Source organism: Chinchilla lanigera, unplaced genomic scaffold (genome assembly GCF_000276665.1).
Source record: "Chinchilla lanigera isolate Chin_1 unplaced genomic scaffold, ChiLan1.0 scaffold00036, whole genome shotgun sequence".
Taxonomy (NCBI): domain Eukaryota; kingdom Metazoa; phylum Chordata; class Mammalia; order Rodentia; family Chinchillidae; genus Chinchilla; species Chinchilla lanigera.
The window spans coordinates 10,627,319-10,649,733 of record NW_004955437.1 but is presented as its reverse complement, the minus strand read 5'-3'; the positions used below and the strand labels follow the sequence as shown (position 1 = coordinate 10,649,733).

The 22,415-nt window shown below is 37.9% G+C and overlaps 2 protein-coding genes across 18 annotated transcripts in view; one reads left to right on the top strand and one right to left on the bottom strand.

The window, feature by feature from the left end:
• The window catches only part of Runx2 (runt-related transcription factor 2), a 287,714-nt gene that overhangs the window by 236,125 nt on the left and 29,174 nt on the right, over positions 1-22,415 (bottom strand). The gene's annotated exons all lie outside the window — the stretch shown is intronic.
• Positions 175-22,415, top strand: part of Supt3h (suppressor of Ty 3 homolog (S. cerevisiae)) — a 441,758-nt gene continuing 419,517 nt past the window's right edge. For 2 of the 12 annotated variants that reach the window (XM_013516875.1, XM_013516882.1), the window contains exons 1-2: positions 186-427; positions 11,490-11,590. In XM_013516875.1, the coding sequence (XP_013372329.1) occupies positions 11,490-11,590 (101 nt within the window). In that variant the 5' untranslated portion in view covers positions 186-427. Of the gene's footprint in view, positions 428-11,489; positions 11,591-22,415 lie in introns of those variants that run through there. The other 10 variants (XM_013516874.1, XM_013516858.1, XM_013516871.1 and 7 more) reach the window with 10 other exon arrangements.

Sequence of the window (22,415 nt, the reverse complement as noted above, 5' to 3'; positions counted from 1 at the left end):
CCAGATCCTGACCCTGGTCAGGCCACTTCTGCAAGACTGAACCCCAAACCTAGCCCACCTGAGGGTTCTCAGAAGCCCCACTCTGCCCGCCGAGGGGGAGCACACCGCCTCGGACGCACGGCGCCCCGCCTCTTAGAGCTTGGCGGAAGAGGTAGCGCTGTCGGGAAGGAGGGAGTGTCGCAGTGCCCAGTGCGCATGCGCCCGTGCCGCCTGGCCTGGGAAAGCTGTCTGTCTCACTCCTGGGCGCGCTCGCGCCATCTTGTGCCTCTCAGGCTGCGTCGCCCAGTCAGTTTTCCCTTACTGCGTCTCTGCCCCGCCCGCCCCTTCCAATCGCGTCCCCGGGCTCCAGCAGCGGAAGCCGCGCCTTCTCCGCCCCTTCCTCGTCCACGCGGGACGCGCGCTGTGCCTACAGTGTCCTTAGGCAGAGGTTGTCGGGGCGCGGGGGCGGGAGCGGCGGGCCGCGCGGCGCGGGTCGGGGCCACGCACGGGAGGAGAGTTAGGGGTGATCGTGACAGGGAGGCGCCCGCGGGCCAGAAGCTCCCTCACCGTGACCCTCGCGGAACCCTTTTAAGATCTTTGCCCGCTGTTCGGGTCTGTAAAATGGGCCGGGAATTCTGGTTCAAGACCGCTGTTCTTGCCGCGCAGTGCACGGTCGCCACGCCCCCTGCTTGACTTTTTTTTTTTTTATTTTTTGCGGTACTGGGGATTGAACCCAGGGCCTTCGCACTGAATTACATCCTCAGCCCTTTTTAAATTTTGAGACAAGCCCCCCCTACGTTGCCCCTTGGGGACTGGCGCTCGTGATCCTTTTGCCTCAGCCTCCCTGAGTGCTGGGACTAGTAGGCGTGCAACCCACCAGGCTTGTAATTATTTTTGATCTCTGTGTTTTAGGAGTTGAGAATGAATGTGAGTCCTCTTTTTTGGTTTGTTCGTTTCAGTAAAAAATTAGGCCCCTGGGCCTGACAGTGTGAAAGTGAAGTTAGAGGGACAGTGGAGTGTTACGGGGGCACCCCAGAGGATCCCGGAAGCGGTGCTATTCCTTTGCACGTGGATAAACTACCATGTCTCCGGGATAGCAGGAACTTAAACTTTTAACCAAGTCATTCGAAAAAAAAAAAAAAAAGATTGTTTATCTGGGAGAGAAGACCTCTGCGAAGACTTATGTGGTGAATGGACTGGTAGAATTTCTAGTGACTGTTCTAAAGAAGCTGAATTTCAATAGCTTTTTTTTTTTTTTTTTTTTTTTTTTTTTTTTTGAGACAGGGTCTCGCTGTGCAGTTCAGGCTAGCCTTGAGCTCATTTTGTAGCCCAGGCTGGTCTCGAACTCGTAACGATCCTCTTGCCCCAGCCTCCCGAGTGCTGGGATTACAGGCGTGTGCCCCCTCGCTTGGCTAAGAAGCTGAATTTGACTGACAGCGAGGAACACCTTTTGGTAGTCCTTTGCAAAAACTGCACTTCATCCTGGTGTCTTGTGACATCCAGGCGAAGTGTGTGCAGGTCTACAACGGTGCTTTGTGTGGTGGAAATGTGCAGTCTATGTATGGTAACCACCAAGCACAAGTGGCTCTTGAAATGTGGCAAGTGCCGTTGAGGACCTGAATTTCTGATTTCATTAATTTCAATTTAAATGGCCACATTTGGCTAGTGGCTATTGCATGGAATAGCATAGGTATAAATTCAGAGAACACCTTCAACTTTTGGTTTGGTTGAGTTTTAAATTAGAGGCCAGCTTTTGGAACTTTGTTGCCTTTAAAAAAAAATCATACTTCAAATAATACCATTCATTCAAATACTATAGTTCAAAGCATACGTCTGTTGGTATTTATTTACAGCTTTGTAAATTAAAGCAGAGCATTCTTCTGACTCCTAGGTTGTGCAGCTAATGTCAGATTTAGCTGGGGTGCCATCGCAACACTAAAGTTTTCTTCAGTCACTATACTGTATTGTGATCATGGATTTCCACTTTTTTTCCACTAAAACTAACCAAAATGATGACTTTTCAACTTTTTATTTTTGAAACTTTTTTGAAAAATGGTGCTTTTTTTGTTTTAAACCCTTTGTATAATAAGCAGTTTGATGAGTTCTAGTAACCTTTGTGCATTGGGATAGCCCCTGTCACTATCAAAATTATCCCAGTTGGGACCACGTAATCATCCAGTCACCATCCTTTTAGGCTTGTTGAAATTCATAATACAGGATTTTAGAGGATTAACCATTTTGCAGTTTCAGAAATATGCTTGCTCTAAAACAGTGACAGTTACTGCTTTTGTTCTTGAATAGATATCTGGAATGAAACTAGCTAGTGTGGGTGCTGTGGCAAACACCTGTAATCCCAGCATTGTGGGAGCCTGAGGAAGGAGGATGGCAGGTTCTAGCACAACCTGGCAATTTTAGGGAGACCTTGTTTCAAAAAATGGAGTGGGGGCTGGCATGTAGTGTGAAGGCCTTGGGTTGAATCCTTGCTATGTTCCACACACAAAGGACTAATTAGTGACGTATCCACTGAAACCGCTAATAATTTTAAGGTTTTACTTTGGATGGAAATCTTGAGTTGCTTGGTTTTTTGTTCTTCTTGGGTGAAAGAAAAAAAGATGTTTTGGTGTAGGTGGCTGCAAAGAAGGCCCTGTCAGTCGAATTTATGATTATTTGTGTTCAGATAACACCTGTTTATTTTATAGTGAGGTTGAATAGGGAAATCAGTCTGACTGTACTTGCTATGTATTAGAATGCTAGAGAATGATTGTACTTGTAGTTTATTTAAGTAATAAATCAGTCAACTATTACTGTATTAATTGAATGTATACTATAATGAAGTATTTTATTACGAGCTAGACGCAATTGATTTGATCTCTTACTCTGCTGCTTATGTGATTTGGAGCAAATTATTTCATTCTGAGATGTGTCAGCTTCCTCACTTATAAAATGAAGATAGTAGTAGCATCCATTTCTGTGCTTATAAAGATTCAATGAGGTGACCTATGGATGCAGCTTCACAAATGCTAGTTACTATTGCTTGAAGTTTATTGAATATCAGATCTTGAAGGTGTTAGTATTCTGAGGATGTAACCTGGAAAGAGCACTTGAAGTCAAATGTAAAACCTAGCTTTTATAATCCCGAGCACTTGGGAGCCTGATGCAGGAGGATCGCTGTGAGTTTGAGGCCAGCTGGGCTACATAGTGAGTTCAAGGCCAGCCTGAACTACACAACCGGATCCTATCTCAAAAAATCAAAATCAAAAAAACCCAACCCCCACAAAACCTAGCTTTTGACCTTTCTGCTCTATTCTCTCTGTGATTTCATTAACAGTATTTCACTTTTCTGAGCCTCAATTTCCTCATCAAAAATGGAATTAATATCTTACCAAGGTTATTGGTGAGCATCGAACAAGAATTATGTTTTACCTAGTTGATTTGTTTTACAAACATTTTTATATTTTATTGGTTTTATTTCACCTGGTATACCTACTACCTTCAGTAAAGACTGGCACCAAATCTGCAAAAATTGTATGTTTTGGGTTACAGCATAGTATGTAACACAGCAGCATTAGTAAAACCAGCTTTTTTAAAAAAAAATGAATAATAACACTGTTAGGTCACAATGGTGCTTTACTGATGTGGTTATAATGTATTCTCTATACAAAACAACTTCTAGTCCTGCCAAGGGTTTTCTTGGTCACTTGCTGTGTTCTGTCCACCATATTGCTTCCTGTATCTCAGTTATTTACTCTGACTTGTCATCACATCTTACAGGTCAGTGCTGGTGAACCTATGGGAATGTGCCACAGAGAGCTTTTAGAGAAAACTCTAAAAGGATGGCCATCATTGCTATATGTGGTCCTGATGACACTCTTTCTGGAATGGTCTGTCAGGTGTTTTTGCACTACCGTTCTGTCTCTGGTAATACCTAGTAGTTAATATGTAGATATTACAAGTTAAAAATAACATGGAAAAAGCATGTTATCTGGTAGATCGTATGTACTGGAAAAATGCTATATTTGTTGAATTCACAAGTCAGAAAGTTGAAAAGATGATGAGTTTTTCTAAAAAAAATACAACTAGAAGTTATTTGTAATACTTGACATGTACTTGTTATTTTAAATGCTATAGTGGTTTTATGATAAGGCCTGTATATTTTACTTTTTATGTTACTATAATCTTGCTTTGAGAATATATGATGTGCTTAATGATAATCCTTTGTGCAGTATTTTCAGAAAGCTGTACTTTTGCTTGGGTTCATTATCATTATTGTTGTTCACATGAACTGAGTGCTTTATATGTACCAGGCTCTGCCCTAAATGCTTCATGTACACTGTTTCATGTAACTGATAAGAGGAGTATTTTTTTGGTACCAGGAATTGAACTTAGGACCTTGAGTTTGCCAGGCAGACGCTTGTGCCACTGAGCTATATCCCCGGCCCTGATAAGAGGAGTATTTGAAATTACATTTTAAAGATGAGGGAACTAGGCAGAGAGGTACCATGACTTGCCCAAGGTTACATGGTTCAGTGTCAGAGACTGTTTGAACTCCAGAGCCCACTGTGGAGTGTAGGCAGGTATTTCACAACAAAATTCACTTGGACAAACACATTGTGGAGGTCTTGTGAGTTAATTGTGGTAAACCTTTTATTTGTGTGTTCCTTGTGTACAGTAGAAAGAAATCTGGACCAGGAGTCAGGGGACCTCAGTGTTGGTCCCAGCTTGTATCACTAAATATGGTGTGTCCTTGGGCAGTTCAACAAACCCCTCTGGACTGCAGTTTCCTCACCTGAAAAATGAGGGATTTGGATGAAATTAGTGAATGTCAAATTGTAGTCTAAAGTCTGTTCATGTGTTTTTGGTCCCCCTCCTACCAATTTGCATCATTGTTTTTGTTTGTTAGAGTTGATTATCCATCTGTCTAAAACCAATCCCTCCTTCCTCCTCCCCCCCACTTCCTTCCCTCCTTCTAATACTGGGTGTTGAACCCAGAGCCTTTGTACTGAGCTACATTTCCAGCCCTTTATAAACATTTTTTAAAAATTTTGTAACAGTGTCTAGCTAAGTCACTCAAGTTGCACTCTAAATTGCCTCCCTGCCAGAGTGCTGGGATTACAGGTGTGTGCCACCACATCCATCCTGAAGTTCAATTTTTGGGTAAGAGAGTACTGAATATGGTGGAAGCACATGGAACAGAAACTTAGGTTAATGTAAGACTAAAGAAGCATAATATGTATTTGTGTATGTGCTTGTTTCTGATATTATAATGTATTTCTTTTTGTTTGGCTTAGGTACCACCATATCCCTAGCTTACTGTTCTGTGTTTAACCTGTAGTGGGTACCCAGTTAGGGGTAATGAACGACTAACTCAAAGCATAGGTGATATTGGCTTTAAATAAGAGTGCTAGGCTGTTATTGTACAAGGAGGGAATCTCAAGGAGGATGGAGTACCATTGGTAAAGGAGAATGGACAGGTTTTTAAGTGGTGGCTTATATTTCTCTGTGGATTAGGAAAATGGTGTCATGGACAAGTAGTCTGAGCAGGGATTTGATGTGGGGTAGAGGTTTAGTATTAAACTACAATGATTTTTAACGTGCACTAAAGTCAGTAGTATTAAGCTAATATAAGTGGCTAAGAGAAAGGCGGGTTCTTTCCAGTTGTGTAAGTGGAGAGGCTTCTTGGAGATGAGTAGTCAGGTTCTAGTGGACCACTAGGACTGTGACAGGTTGAGAGGTATTGCATTGTTTCAAGATAGGCTACAGGTAGAACTCTAGGAGTAAGGGTGTGAAAGGGTATGCCATAGTTCAGGAGATATTGAATGATTTAACTGCTGTGGAAAAAGGGGTGGATTGGTAGAACTGATTTTCAACAAATTTAAAAACCAGATTTTAAAAAACCTTCCAAAGTCCACTTGAAAGGGAGCATATATTAATATTGTATATTGTAATTACCCTTGATAATTCTAAACACCAGTTGTAGAATTTTGTGGATATTTTGGACTTTGAAATATGTTTGAATTCTTTGTGACTGGCTTTTTGGTAGTATTTTTCACACCAGTAGAAATTTAGATTATGAAGTGTGGGGAACCTCTCAAACTGCTTGAAAGCTCAGAAGCATCTAAGGACACCTGAGGATGAGGCCCCACTTGTCTAGCACAGTCACACCGTGGGATACAGTTATGTAACCATACAGTTATGTAACTTAGCACAGGTAAACACACATGTGCTGGTTGTGTGTCATACTATGCAAGAATGTAAATATGAGATAACAACCTGTATAAGAATTACACAATAAAGACACAGGCTGCTCTTGCGCTTTTGTGCTCTGCTCTGTGCTGCCTGCTGTTGTTGCTGATGCCTTGCACATGTATGTTCTTTAACCTTGGCACCTCACCCACAAAAATCTCCCTTGGACCTCCCCCATCAGGCCAACATGATGTAACTTAAGTTTTTATACAACAGTACTAAAATGCAGTGTATAGTAGTGTTGGGTGAACCATAATTACTTTTCTGCTGTTGGAGTTTATGAAAATGTTTTAAACATAAATTTACATTTTTGTTAACTTACGTTATATGAGGTATTCAGGTTATGAATGATTAAAATTGAAGCTGTAGATGCTCAATCAGTACATAGGTCTGAATTAGTTTTCCTCAGCAGTAATACAGAAGAAGTGATAATAAATTCCATTATCTTTTAATTGATAAGCTAATAGATTTCACAGTCCAGATTTTGATATTGCTTTGAGGGTACAGAAATTAGTAGTAAGATTCCTAATTCTTTGAGGTCTTCTAAGTTTAAAGATGTTTCTCATGTTGTTGCTTCTTTGGACATTTAGTCATCCAAAATAGGACCTCTATATGAAAACGCAGTGATGTGTTCATTGCCTTTTGCTTGGTTCACTTTTTGTGATGTATTACTTCACAATAATTAGATGTTTTTTGGTAGTAGTATTTTCTAAAGAAAGTAATAACCTTAACTTCCACTGCTTTAAATTAAAAGATAATTTTTTTTTCCTTTGGAATAGTATTTTGCTGGTGTGACATAGTATTGGTTATTGGTTTAGTGATCAAGTTTACATAGTATTAATCAGAAATGAACTTACTCCTTGGGTTCACATTTAAACTGTGGCATGTTGAAATAATCTAGGTCCCAATCTGCACATCTGAATTCATTTTGTAAAATATGGCAAACAGCTGCATTTGAATTGAAAGCTGAAACAACTGCAGGACATTAACCCATTGAGAAGATTACAGTAGGTTTTCAGTTCCATGTTAACTGTATTTATTAGAGAAAATTGACTTGAGTGCTTCTGCTTTTAACAGACTTTTTTTTTAATGTCTGGAAGTAAGGAAATAAAGCATCAGAATGATAGGACTTTGATGTGTAAAGAAGTTAATGTTTAAAGAAGTTAATTATCTAAATCTTCAAAAAAATGTGGGTACGGGAAATAATTATTTTAAAGAGTAATGAACTATCAGCTCATGATGTCAAGAAAAATGTTATTCACCTGTTTGATTTAAAAATTAAATAACTTGACTGTGAAAGGATGATCATGGTTATAATAGACTAGGATTGGGACCCTTTACCTCTTACCAATAAATACCCTTGATGTGAAACATTTGTGGCAGAGAGACAACTGAAGAAACGAAACCTGTTTCTTTTTCTTGTGCTGGGAATGGAACCCAGGGCCTTGTGAATGTTAGAAAAACGCTTTGCCTTTGAGCTGTATCCAACCCAAAGCAGTCTTTTAATATGAATTTGCTTTATTACCTTGTCTTCAGAGAGAGATAAAACAGAATAACTGAGTAGGAGTGGTGGCTCACTTCTGTAATCTCAGCATTGTGGGAGGCTGAGGTAGGAGGATTATAAATTGGAGCCCAGCCCTGGCAATTTAAGAAAGTTAGGGAGAGGTCCTATCTCAAAATAAAAAAAGGGCTGAGATGTAGCTCAGTGCAACATATCTTTAAGATTTCTTTGTCAGCCTCAGGAACATTTTCTGAGGTTCTTCAAAAGTCTAGGCTCTTTTTTGTTTGTTTTTTGAGACAGGGTCTTAGTTTGTAGTGCAGGCTGATCCAGAACTTGCTACGTAGCCCAGGCTGGCCATGAACTCCCAGAGATCTTCCTGCCTCAGCCTCTCAAGTGCTGGGATTATAGGCATATGCCACCATGCCTGGCCTCTTTTCTTTCTTTCCTTTCTTTCCTTTCTTTCCTTTCTTTCCTTTCTTTTCTTTCTTTTCTTTCTTTTCTTTCTTTCTTTCTTTCTTTCTTTCTTTTTTTATCATTTTGTCCTGATTCTGCTGGATTGCTGTTCAAGTCCTTGGTTTCCCATCTCCCTCACCCCCCTCCCTCACCCAGATTGGTAATATAATTTTTTAATCCAAGTGTCAACAGGTAATGTTTCTTTTCATATCTCATTTGTGGAAAAAAGTAGTAATTTCAGAAGTCTTTAGGTTTAAAAGAAGTGATGGTTTTAGAATTTTGGATTTTAGGCTTTGAGTGGAAATTTTTCCTTCTGTTTCTGTGGCGTTGGGTTCTTTGTTTAGTGGTTTTGGCCTGGCCCTTAGGGCCCTCAGATAAGGTCAGAAAGGGTATTTTGGGAGGTATTCACGACCTTGTCTTGTTTCCTCTCTAGATACTCTACCAGGGCCATCTCAGGTAGCGGCTGGTAGTTAACTTGTTCCTTAGCTCAACCCAGCCGTCTCAGCTGGTGATGTGTGACCCAGGATTAGGTTCTTTTTGTTAACTATGAGGCAGATTAAAGGGATATGTTATAAAGATAAATTCGGCGTCAGTGTGGGCAATGAATTGGGGTAGAAGGAGAGACCATATAGATGGACCACATGCAGGGGCACAGCAGAACAGGAGGAAATGGGAAAACAGAGGAGAATACTGGCTTCATACAAATTACAGTGTGCAGGAGTCAGCAATGGTAAGAGTGACTGTAGTTGTGATACCAACAGGGAACTTGCTCTGTGAGGGAACTACTTAATTTGTTGAATTGCGTTGAGGTCTTTTAGTATTCAGGTTTTTGAAACTTTGAGTGATTATGAAATAAAGGTGATCAAAATTTATAATGAAAGCTTTCAGGAGCTCAGGAAGGAGCAACTTTTTTTTTTTTTTTTGTACTGGGGATTGAACCCAGGGCTTATGCCCTTAACTGCAATTCCAGCTCTTTTTTAAAAAAGATTTTTAGATTTTGAGGCTGGGTCTCCCTGAGTCACTCCTGGTTGGGTTTGAACTTTCCAGTTGCCTGCTTTGGCCTCCAGGAATGTGGGATTTATAGGCATGCACCACCATGTCTGCAGGAAGGGGAAATTCTTAAAAGATACTGATGTTATTCCATAAGTAACATTTATTGTGTTTAGTGTGTGCTTGGTATTGTTCTGAATTTTTATACATGTTAACTCATTTAATTCTCATAGCAACCCTCAGAGTGTTGGGACTATTATTCCCATTTTATAGATGAGGGAATAAGCATGGAGAAATTAAGTAACTTGTTTAAAACCCTAGCAAAGTAGCAGAGCTGGATATTGAACCAAGGCACTTTCTCCTTCAAGCAGAGTACTGAGACCAGATCTTATCCCCGCTCTGAGTTTAGCCTCACCTAGACCCTTGTCATCCACAGTCATCTAATAGAAGATGGTTTCTTTCTTTACTGTGAGTTTAGGAGTCAGCAAGAAGGCTGTGAGGCCACTGTCCTCACCTATACATTGTGTAATGGGTCAGGAACTGCATGTGGGAAAGGTAATCAATGACAAGAACAGGCTCAAGAAATAAGGATCTTGACTAGGTAATAAGGATCAGATGGGCCTCATTTAGTCAAAACTCTCCACCTGTGGGAAGGTGCCCACCATTCTCTGATGATCTGTTCTTTAAGATGCCCCTGAATCAGCTTCCTGGCCACAGTCCCTTAAGTCAGCATGGTAAAGGTTTTCCTCTACTCCTGCACTGCCTCCTGACTCAAGCAGCAAACCCAGCCTTTTGTATGGTAACAGCCCTGGAGCCTGCTCTCTATTCTTAGGTTGTAAATTCTCTCTACTGTGTTAACATTTGTTCTGTTCTTTACAATCTGCAGAGTATTTTTTTTAAATTTTTGTTTATTTGTGGTACTAGGTATTGAACTCAAGGCCTTCACATTAAACTATATTCCCAACTCTATTCTTTGTTTTGAGACATCATCTCTGTAGATTGCTTAGGCTGGGTTAGAGTTTACATTCCTCCTGCCTTAACCTCTCATAGTCCTGGGATTACAGGCATATACCATGATGCCTGGTTTTATAAGTATTTTGAAGGAAGATTATAATACTTGCAAAGTTTACATGCATGTGTGAAATAATACCATTTATCGAGTACTTGGTATGTAGTAGTTGAGGCTTTAATTTCATAATTTTATATTGTTATTTTGACTTGTATCTGTGGTGTTTACCCTGTATTGGAGGTTGAACCCAGGGCCTTTGTGCTGAGGTATATTCCTGGCCTTTTTTTATTTTCTATTTTCAGACAGTCTTGCTAAATTGCCTGAGCTAGGCTTGAATTTAGGATTTTCTTGTCTCAGTGTGTCAGAGTATTGGGATTACAGGTCTATGTTACCACACCCAGCAAGTAATTCTTCTTTACTAATTCTTGTTTAATGCGAGCATAAAGTAAAATGACATACATAAAGATAGGCATCTAGTTTTCTCATTAAGCATCATTTTAATTTTATGAGGAAACAGGTCATGTTTTAAGTTGAAAGTTGTCTACCTATGAGATTATAGCATATAAAAATGCTTACTTCAGATATACTGATTTATTTGAATTTGTATTTTAGGCTTTGTTTCAAATAGGGATGAAATTATGCTGTAGTTTTATAACTGTGTATCTTAGGGCTATAGAACTTTCTTTAAATGAAGTCTTACTTGGAACCTTCATATATAAAATAGAAAAATCAGATTTTTTTTGTTGTTGTCTAGATGAAGCTGGCTATTCATGTGTGCTTAGGGGCCACTGGTAGCCAGCGCTAATCTTAGGGCTCCCTGGAACACATGATTAAGACTGCTGAGGTCTGTTAAATTTTTTTTTTTTTTTTTTCTGGTACTGGGAATTGAACTCATGACCTTGGCTTGCCAGGCAGGCCCTGTGCTGCTGAGCTAAATCCCCAGCCCCTTGAAATATTTTAAATCAGTATTTTTGTTTGTTTTTTGTTTTGGTGGTACTGGGGATCAAACTCAGGACCTTCCGCTTGCCAGGCAAGCGCTTGCGCCGCTGAGCTATATCCCCAGCCCTAAATCAGTATTTTTGTTACATGTGTATTGCCAAATAGGTATTGAATTATCATCCAAGAGAGTGTTTGTTTGCTGTCTTACATGACTAAGCAACTTTTTGGCACCATAATTTTGTTTCAATAAAGAATATTAAGCAAATAAGATTAATACAAAACAGGAATTATCAGGAATAATTTATAATTGATTCCATTTTCTCATGCATTTATTTAAAGTACATTTTGAAAGCTTCATTTTTCGTTTCTGTTTAGATGAATAATACTGCAGCTAGCCCAATGTCTACTACCACTTCGAGTAGTGGAAGAAGTACAGGGAAGGCTATCAGCTTTGTGGCGGAGTTGCAGAGTATGATGTGAGTATGTCTTTGATGCTATGAATGTTGCTATTTTAAATTTATTCACCTTAAAGAAAAGCAATAGAAATAGAATTTATAGAGTTAGCTTGAAAGTTATTTGTATTTTATCAGTAGATGTGAAATAATCTCTGATAACATTTAAAAAACCATGTGCAAAAAGGCAAAATAGGATAAAAACATCACAGCAGTATACTGTACTTGAAAAATGAAAACCGGCTCATCCTTCTAAAAGGTAGAATGAATAAGCATGTAAACACGTTTGTTGGCAATTGTTATTTGCCTGACTGTGTCATATTGTTACGTTTTAAATTTAGAAATTTTGAGACTGATTATATTTTTAGATTATTAAAACGTTTTCAGAGTTTTCAACTTTTCTCAAATGTCTTAATTCTGTGAACCTAAATTAGTTTGTAGTTTCAATAGTATTTGAAATCACTGCATTTCAGAATGTTGGGGAAAATGTAAAAGATTTAAAAATTCCTTTATTCAGAGACTGAATTTTTAAACTCTGATCTATAAAAATAGCTTGCTATAAGAAGAAAACTGTGGTATTTTCTTTTGTCATTTATACTTAGGAGAGGTTCTTCAAACATTTGCAAATTATAAAATGAAGCCATTTACAGAAATGAAGAAAGGGATCACAGGATGGAGGGAGGGAAAGGGGATGAAAAAGAATGAAGATGTGTTATGTACATGTACCAATTCCACACAAGGAATAGAAACATTTTGTATTTCAAATATGAACTAATAAAAATTTTAAGAAGTAAATTTTCAAAAAAGCAAAAATACTGAAGACATAAAACTAAATTCAGCACTTTCCTATTAAATACTTTTGCAAACATCTTCCCAACTAATGTACCTAAGCTGGATCCAGAATGCAAAAGTTATTGTTGGCTACAACTCTGGAAGAAATGTACATTTTCCTTCCATTTTAGACCTCATAGGCCACTCCTAGTAGTTAGCATTCATCATTTAGAGTCTGAAGTTATTTTTTTCCCCCCTTACGAATTTCTTCATAGAAAGGAAAATAGGGCCAAAATTAGGGGAATCCCTTTTAATTCATCATTCATTTCTGTTGGTGTAAGATTTTTAGGTTTTCCCTTGCATGAAAATGAAATCATTATATATTTGATCTTGGCTTATGTGCTTTGTTCAAGTGGGAAAGTATAGATTGAAGCCACCAAATTTATTTTGTGCTGTAGGAATTTCATTCTATGAATCCTTACTTTACTGCTGTTGTTCAGTTCTTGCAAGCCTATTTGTATTGGTATTTCCCAGCTTTCCACTGCTAGTGTCTTCCCATGCATTCACTATTAATGGGTAGAAATAGTGTCATCTCCAGGAATTAGTTTTGCTTGAAAGGTATCTAGTTGGCATTCACAACTGAAATTGTCATGATTTGCTATATAATAAGGAATTGGCAGCCAGTCTGTAATGTTAGGGCCTTTATAGATTTTGCTATATTTTAAGATGAATAATAAATACCACAGGTAAAACACTCTTTAGGAAATGAATCTGTAGATTTAAAATTGAGGATTAATAGTCATATAGTTACTAGTGGGTTGGGATGACATCGGCTGCTGTTTACCTTATTACCTAGAACACATACTGGGCATATTTGCTGTATGGTCTTTATTATAGCTCTTTGGATGATACTGGCTGGAAGGGTCTAGAAGTTTTTTAAGTTACTGAACTTATGTAGCATATAAATAAAGTGAAATCTTTTTAGCCTATATTGCAGGTATTTTAACAAACAAGAATTTTAATGCTCGCTCTCCCCCTTATTTTACCATTTATCTATTTCTTGCCTTGTCATTTTTTACTTGGTCAGGTTTACAGACCTGGTGATGATGTCAGATTTCACAGCTTGGTAGCTTAGTCATTCAGTAACCACATTTTTTTAAAAAAAAAAAACATTTTTTATACTGTAAGAATTCTTCAAAATGAAAATTTCATCTTTATGTAAAATCCACAGGTTGAAAAATTTATTTTCCTTTTTTGTGGTACTGGGGGTTGAACCTAGAAGTGCTTTACCGAGGAAGTCCATCTCCAAACCCTCTTTTATTTTTTATGTTTTTAAATTTTGAGAAAGCATCTTGCTAAGTTGCTCAGGCTGGTCTCCATTTTGTGATTCTCCTGCCTCAGCTACCTAAGTAGCTGGAATTACAGGTGTGCACCACTGTGTTTGGTTGCAAAAAGTTATTAAAGTCAGTTTTCTTGGCACACAGTAAAACTTGTCTCAATTATATAGTTTTACAATTTTGAATTTTTAAAAATCAGCATTCATTGAGGGTTAGTGCCTTTAGGAAGCAGTAGGTAAGAGCACAAAGCCAACTGATTGTCATGAAATAGGACATGAACAATGCCATGTAGTACAGAGGAGGGAGTGATATGCTCAGGATCAGCCTCCAATTCTAGGTCTATGTTCTGACACTTCCTGGAATATGTCCTTGGAGTATGCTGTTAGTGCCTGAAGCACAGCTTGTTCAAAATTGAACTAATGTCTCAGTAAGGTTTTCCTCTTGGGAATTTTTGGGGTTATTTGGATCATTTGGGATCATAAAATGGCAACATTTTATCCATTGCTACACTAAGACTACAGCATTGTTGTATGTATAAAAGAGCTGTGAAAGAGTATGTTTCTTCTTATCCTTACCTTAATCAGGCTTTAAGGAGCCCTTATGTACATATCTGAATTATCAGTAAGGTATTAATTTTTAAGCTGACGTAGGTTTGCTTCAAATATTGTATCCTTATGAAAGAAAGAGAAGCTCTGGAAGGTAGAAAGTGCTAACAGACACATTAATATTCCAAAGATGCTTCAGTAATACCAGGGATGGTAAGGAATGCTGCAGAGCAGCCTGTGTACCATATACTCTCCTGAACGTTTCCATGCACCATTTTATGTATCTTATTTCAGCCTCATGAGGATAGATCTGCCTGCTACCCTTTTATAGATGAAGGAACCAAGGCAGAAAGGTTGAGTAACTCACTAACTATTACCCTGTATCAGTGGCAACCTTAGACTGCAGTCAAGTACTCTGATGCCTGAATTCATACTCCTAACATTTAAGCTAAACTACCTCTCTGCATCTTTAGTTTGATTGATAAAATTTAGTTTATAAACTTTTACCTGTTTATATGCTGTGATGAAATAGTAATGTAAAAGCTAAATAATTATTCAGTTAATTACTCCATTATTAGTAATTAGATCTTTTTTAATAAGAAATATTAGTTTAAGTTGTGATTTTCATATTTTAACATTTGTTTCAGGGGTTGGGAATTTAGCTCAGCGGCAAAAGTGCCTGCCTGGCAAGCGCAAGGTCGTGAGTTCGGTTCCCGGTACCGGAGAAAAACCAAAAAAAAAAAAAAAAAAAAAAAATTTGTTTCAGTTTTCCTATTCCTAAGCACCAATTCAGCAAGGGGATATCAGTAACCAAGAGCTAGAATAATTTTTCATCAAAATTACGTAGTTGTTATATATTCCTTATTAGATGTCATATTTATGATATTTCATAATTTTGGGCATAAATGGAGCCATGTCATAGAATATTTAAATGTCTGTTTTTATATTTCATCAGTAAGTAATACTTTAAGTCCTAATATTTGAATTACAGTAAAATATGTGTTTAAACATTTTTTTTGTGAAATGTATTTGTTTGGGATATTTTAAGATCTATTCTAGTTTATAATAATTATGAAGATTCTCACATTTCAATGTAAACTTGGTCACAATCTTTCCTGAAGGTGTATGTGTGTGTTTTTAAGTATTTTGGAGACAGGGTTGCTATAGTGTTCAAGCTGGCCTTGAACTCACTTTGTAGCCCAGAGGCCCAAGCTGGCCTCAGACTTGAAGTGATCCTCCTGTCTCAGCCTTCGGAGTGCTGGGATTATAGACTTGCACCCCCATGCCTGGCAGAAACTTGTAAAACCAGATTGAGAACATGAAAATATTGTCATGAAAATTGGTTATACTTTTTTTCAGAAATAATAAATGTATAAGCTTCTAGATCCAGTTAAGCACCTGTGTTTAAAAAGTATCATTTTATGATACAGAAAAATAAAATTTTGATTTTATATTTATCACTATCAATTCTCTCATAAAAAAATAAGTAGGCCTTTCATTTTACAATAATGGTATACCTAGCAGGGAGAAAAACATCTTGCTCCCTTTTGGAAGTGAGTTCTTGAAATTCAGGGGCTGGTCATTGGAGTAATTGTGTGATGGAAATCTTACACAGATCCTGATATGGGGAAAAATAGGTAAAACTCCTCAGATCCCTTGTCTAAATTTGCAGTTACGTTGCTGTTTATACACTGGAGAATTTCTGTTCATACCTAATTTGATGGCAGAAGCAGGTCCTCATTGATACGCAGTTTTTAAAAAATCTTCACATATCCTTCATATGACTTCATATATCTCTTCATGTGAATGTTATATAATCAGTTGTGTCCCTGGGTGCTTCCCTAGATGTTCTGAGGGTGGTATGGAGCATATGGGTTGGAGAGAGTCAGGTTTCTACCATTTGAATGCTTCTGAATTCTGGAGTACCCATTTCAGATAAGGGATTGTGCATTTCTCTACCTCACAAGGTTAATGTAAAGAGAAATGAGATTGTGTTAAAGTACTTATAGTAAACTCTGTGCTGATAGGTATTGTCATCTTTTCAAAAGTAATTATGGTCAGCATATTGATTGATAAGTATATAAAAAGTATTTTAAGTGCAGGAGAAAATATTGGTAATTTTATGGGAAGGAGTTCATAATTAATAGGTACACATGTCATAAATAACAAAATTACAAAAATGGAAATTTCTGTCACTATAGAAAGTTCTACCAGACAGCATGCTTTAACATAAAGCATAACATGTCTGGTAGAACTTTCTATAGTGACAGAAATTTCCATTTTTGTAATTTTGTTATTTATGTCATGTGTACCTATTAAGTGTGTCCATTAAGCTACAAGACAGAGCAAATGAATTTTATATTTTATTTATTGAATTTTAATTAAAGCGAAGGTACATGGAGCAAGTGGCTGCTGTATTGCATATCACATAAGGAATACAAAACATAAAACTGATGTATAGAATACTTCTTTTCTGGGTTCTATGTATATTTTTATTACACTGTATGTATTATGTGACCTATTGATTTTATATCTCCTTTAGACATGGTCATTGTTTTTTTTTAAGTTGTCATTGTTGAGTAATTCCTTAAAAGTTTGAGAATGTTATGTTTTTGCTACTTTGGCATGTCAGATTGAATTGGTAGGCTGAATATTACATTCATTTTCCATTGTGGAAAGTATGAATACTATTGAAATGTGTGTGTGTGTGTGTGTGTTCTAGAAGTCCTGTGACCATGGCTCTCAATGTATTGCACTGCACTTGATTATCATGCTGGGGTGATAGTTTTCCTTTTGTGTGTAGTGGCTGGGCTGGGGATTGAACCCAAGGCCTCCTACAATGGCAGGCAAGTGATATGCTACTGGGCCATAACCTCAACATTGGGTCTTCATTTTTATGTAGCTAGATTTGCAAAATTTCTAGTAGCTGCAAAATAGTGTCTTGTCCGTTTGTTGTTGTTATTATTCTAAGATTTTGGAAACTTGTTGGCTTTAAAAATGTACCAAGAGGGAGCACCAAGATGGCAGTGGTAACCAATTGAAAAAGAGCCTCTCTGAGAGGGGCCATCCAAATGCTGAACTGTAGAACTGTGAGGAAGACAAGAAGGAGGAAAGTGGGTCCTCTGGGTCCAGAAAGGATCTGAAGCATGAATTGAAGCACACAGAGAGAGTGAAGAGAGAAACTTCAATGAAAGAGAAGGAAGTAGCCAGGGGTGCCTTCTCCCTGAGACAGGAGTCACTGCATGAGAGGAGTGGTTCAAACCTGGGACACACAGTGACTGGTGACCCCAGAGACCTCCCCAGAGACATGCAGCAGTGGAGGGGAACAGTGGATGTGAAGGACTGCACTCGCTGGCAGTGAGTGCTGAGGGCTCTGTTGTCCCGTGCAAGAGAGCAATTGGCTGGGTGCCATCTTGGAGAGGGATCTGCTGGGCTCAGAACTCAGAGCGGCTGCTGGCTCTTCCTAGCCCCAGCTCCATCTGGGCTCAGGATCATGGAAGGTATACTGACTGCTACAGGCCAAATGAGTCTGGTCTCAGCCGGAAGGTACAGGCTTGCTGAGATTAACCACTACTCTGCCAAAAAGCTGGCTTGCTGGTATAGATCAGCATGGATGGGGACTCTGTCTCCACAGGTTGTCTACCACTGACAGCAGACTTAACTGGGAGTAGACTTTTTTCTTTTCTTCTTTTTGTCTCTCTTGTTTTGTTGTTGTGGTTTTGTTTTTGGTTTTTGTTTTGTGTTTCTCTCATTGTTTGATTTTGTTTCTGTATGAGTATGAAGGTAGTTTCTAGCCTCTTTGTGGTGGTGGTTCTTTTTTTTTTTTTTTATCTTTTCTCTCTTTCTCTCCAGTCTTCTGCACCAGTTTCCCAAAGTTAGCATGATCCCCTTTTGTCCTCCAGTCTTACTTCTAGTCTAATCTCTTCCTGATCTGCTACCTCTGTATTTTTTCCCTAACCCCTTTTAAATTGCAACCCCTGAGGGTAAAATTGACATATTAAGGACTTACATACTGCATATAATTTTCTGGTCTGCCTTAGATTTTGATATGTAACTATGAATCTATATCATATGTTTAAAAGTGGCAAATTAATGGTTACCTCAGTTGGTCATTTTCTAGCCTGTGATTGTTGCTACTGTTCTTGCTGATAGTACCACTTTATTCAAAAGTGACATAATTGTTCTAAACAGCTCTTCTTCCTAGTATTCCAAGACTGAGATTGACTTGGGGTCACACAGAATACCGTGGTACAGTGCTAAAGAACCAGAGACTGAGCCAAACAGGCAGTAACTTCTCATCCCCAACAAATTGAAGAGGCAGGATCTTGCAAAGACTCAAAATCCAGAAACCAGTTACATCTGGAAGATACCTTAGGGAAGTAGTCATTTCCTGAGGGTCCTAAATACTAACAACAAAGCAACCCACCATAGGCAGTTTAAAAATATCGCCCCAGGAATTAAACAAGGAAAGAAAATGTGAAGGCATTTAAACAAGGTGCAACCCCAGACATCCAGTTCACCAAAGGCAAACCCCCAGGGGGCAGTGAGGGCGACAATTCAAAAGCCAACCACCTGACCTTTCTGAAGTAACAACAAAGCAAATGAATGAGGCTGTAGAAAAATCCAAATCAGAAATAATCTCTCAAATAACTGCAGAGATGGTGTCCACAATGAAAACCATGTTTAATGACTCTAGAGCAGATACAGAAAAAAGCATAGAGGAGCTTAAGAAAATTATGGAAGCAATAAATGCTCAGCATAGGAAAGAAATGGAATCCATAAGGCAGATTGAAGTAGATATCCAGGAGAATAAAAATGCCATTGAAAGTATCTGCTGTAGATTAAGCCAGTGTGAGGACAGTCTTGTGATTAATGATCATGAAATGAAAGATGTCTTAAAAATAGCAAGGGACCATAAGAAATTACTCCAGCAGCTGCTAGATGAGGCAAGGAAGAATAACAAGATTGGAGTCAAAGAAAAAGCAAGAGATAGCACAAATGATGTAAAAAAACTGTTCACAGACATCATGGCAGAAAACTTCCCTGGTAGAAAAAAGAAGTTGACATAAGTGAGGAATATATTAGCCATGATTAAAAAAAAAAAAAACTACAGTCAGGCATATCATAGTAAAGATACCACAAATTGAAAACAAGAACAGAATGTTAAAAGTTGTTAGGGAAAAGAAATACCTGTAAAAGAAGACCCATCAGAATCTCAGCTGACATCTCAGTACAAACCCTCAAGTCAAGGAGAGCTTGGAGTAAAGTATTTCAATTTCTAAAGGAAAAAAATCCTTCAACCCAGATTGATGTAACCCCCAAATACTCTTTCAAAACTGAGGGAGACATACTTCTGTGACAAAGAACATCTGAGGAAATTTATGACCGGCCATTCTAGAAAGAGATAACAAGGCCTATAACTCCATGAACCCCCAACAGAAGGAATCCACTAGGCAAGGCAAACAATTAAATGGATGGGAAAAAAGAAGGGGAGCAAACAACAGGAAAATAGCATGACAAGGATAAGTCAGTACATACCAGTTATAGCCATCAATGTTTATGGTCTCATTTCACTAATCAAAAAACAGACTGGCATAATGGGTCATGAAGCAAGATCCAACAGTATGCTGCATAGAAGAAACAAATTTAATTCAAAAACACATTTATAGATTGAACGTCAAAGGATAGAAAACAATATTCCATGAGACATGAACCCAGAGAAAAGCAGGGGTAGCTATTCTATTTGCAGACAGTGAATTTCAAGCCAAGACTGATTAAGAGAGGTAAAGGTCACTACATCCTTGAGAAGGGAATAATCCAAGAGGAGAGATAACAATCATAAATATATATGTAACAAATTCTATTGCAGCCAGCTATATAAAACAAATATTAACAGGCATGAAAAATCAAATAAGCAGTATTACAGTTGTATTGAAGATCTCAATACCTGACTCACAAAAAGACAGATCAACTAGACAAAATCAACAAAATATTAGAACTCAACCAAATTTTTGAACAAATGGACTTAGTAGATGTCTGCAGAATGTTCCACCCTACAACATCAGAATACACATTCTTCTCAGCTGCACCCAGGATGTTTTCCAAAATAGACTACATACTAGTTCATAGAGCAGGCTTAAGTAAGTGCAAGGGAATTGAAGTTATCCCATGCATATTATCAGACCATAATGCAATGAAATTGGAAATCAATGACAAAAGAAACCGCAGGAACTTCATAAGCACATGAAAATTAAATAGCATTCTCCTGAACAACTAATGGGTCACAGATGAAATTAAACAAATTAGAAAATGTCTACAATTAAATGATAATGACAGTACAGTATACTGGAACTTATGGGACACAATAAGGAAAACAGAGGAAAGCAAAGTAAGTGCAAGTAAACAACTTAATGGTGAACCTGAAACTTACAGAAAAAGAAGAGAAGGCTAAGCCAGAAGCTGGTATGAGGGAGGAAATTACAAATTTCATAGCAGAAATTAATACATTGAACACTAAAAAGTAATAAAAAAAAATCAATGAATCGAGTTGGTTTTTTGAAAGATTGATTGAAATCAACAAACCCTTATCCAGCCTCATCAAAAAAGAGGAAAGACTCAAATCTGTGCAATCAGGAATGAGAAGAGATTACAGTGGATCCTGCAGAAATCCAAAAGATTGTCTATACCTACTTTGAAAACTTGTATTCTAATAAGATGGAAAATGCAGAAGAAATGGACAGATTCCTACATACATATGAATTACCAAAGCTGATCAAGAAGATACACAAATCCTAAATAAGGCAGTATTGATGAATAAAATCAAAGATGTAATTTAAAACCTACCAACAAAGAAAAGCCTGTACCATAGCCATTGAATTCACTGCTGAATTCTGCAAGAAATTTAGAGAAGACCTAACACTACTACTTATCAAACTCTTTAATGAAATTGAAAGGGAAGCAGTGTTCCCAAATTCATTTCTGGAAGTAAGCATTACCCTGATATCAAACTGGAGAAGCACCCAGCTAAGAAAGAGAATTATACAGGCCAATCTCCCTAATGAACATAGATGCAAAAATCCTCAGTAAGATACTGGTAAACAGAATGCAGCAAATCAAGAAGATTATATCCATGACCAAGTGGGATCCCAGGGCTGCAAGGATGGTTCAGCATACGTAAATCAATAAATGTAATACACCATATTAACAGAGCCAAGGACAAAAATCACACAGTCATCTCAATAGACATGGAAAAAGCTTTTGGCAATGTCCTGCACCAGTTCATGATAAAAACTACAGAAAATTAAATGGTCTTTTTCTCAGTCTAACAAAAACCGTCTATGCCAAACCAACAGCCAGCATCATACTAAATGGACAAAAACTGAAAGCTTTCTAACATCAGGGACAAGACAAGGATGTGCATCATCTCTACCCTTACTCAATATAGTCCTCAAAACTTTAGCCGGAGCAATTAGAAAAGAGAAAGAAAAAAAGAATAATGATAGGAAAGGAAGTAGTTATTTGTAGATGAAATGATGCTCTACATGGAAGATCCCCCAAAATCCACTAAAAAACTGCTAGATTTAATAAGGAAAGTCAGTAGCATAGCATGATTCAAAGTCAGCACTCAAAAATAAATAGCCTTTCTGTACACAAATAACAAACTCACTGAGAGAGAAATTAGGGAAACAACACCTTTCACAACAACATCCAAAAAAAAAGAAATACCTAGGAATCAATCTAACAAAGGTCTAACAATGTAAAAGACCTCTACATTGAAAAGTATAGTACTCTGAAAAAGGAGATTGATGAATATATCTGAAAATGGAAAGATATCCTTTGCTCTTGTGTGGGAATAACCAATATAATGAAAATGGCCATACTTCCAAAACTGTTATACAGATTTAATGAAATTCTCACCTAAATTCCAATAGCATATCTCACAGAATTAGACAAAAAAAATCCTAAAATTCATTTGGAACCAGAGGAGACCTAGAATAGCAAAGGCAGTTCTAGGCAACAAAGGCAAGGCAGGGGGAATCACAATCCCTGACTTGAAATTATACTGTAAAGCTAGTGTGATAGAAACAGTGTGGTATTGGCAAAAACAAAAAAACACCAAAACAGACCTGAAGGTCAGAGGAACAGATTAGAAGATGCGGAAACAGCTGGGCGTGGTGGTGCACACCTGTAATCCCA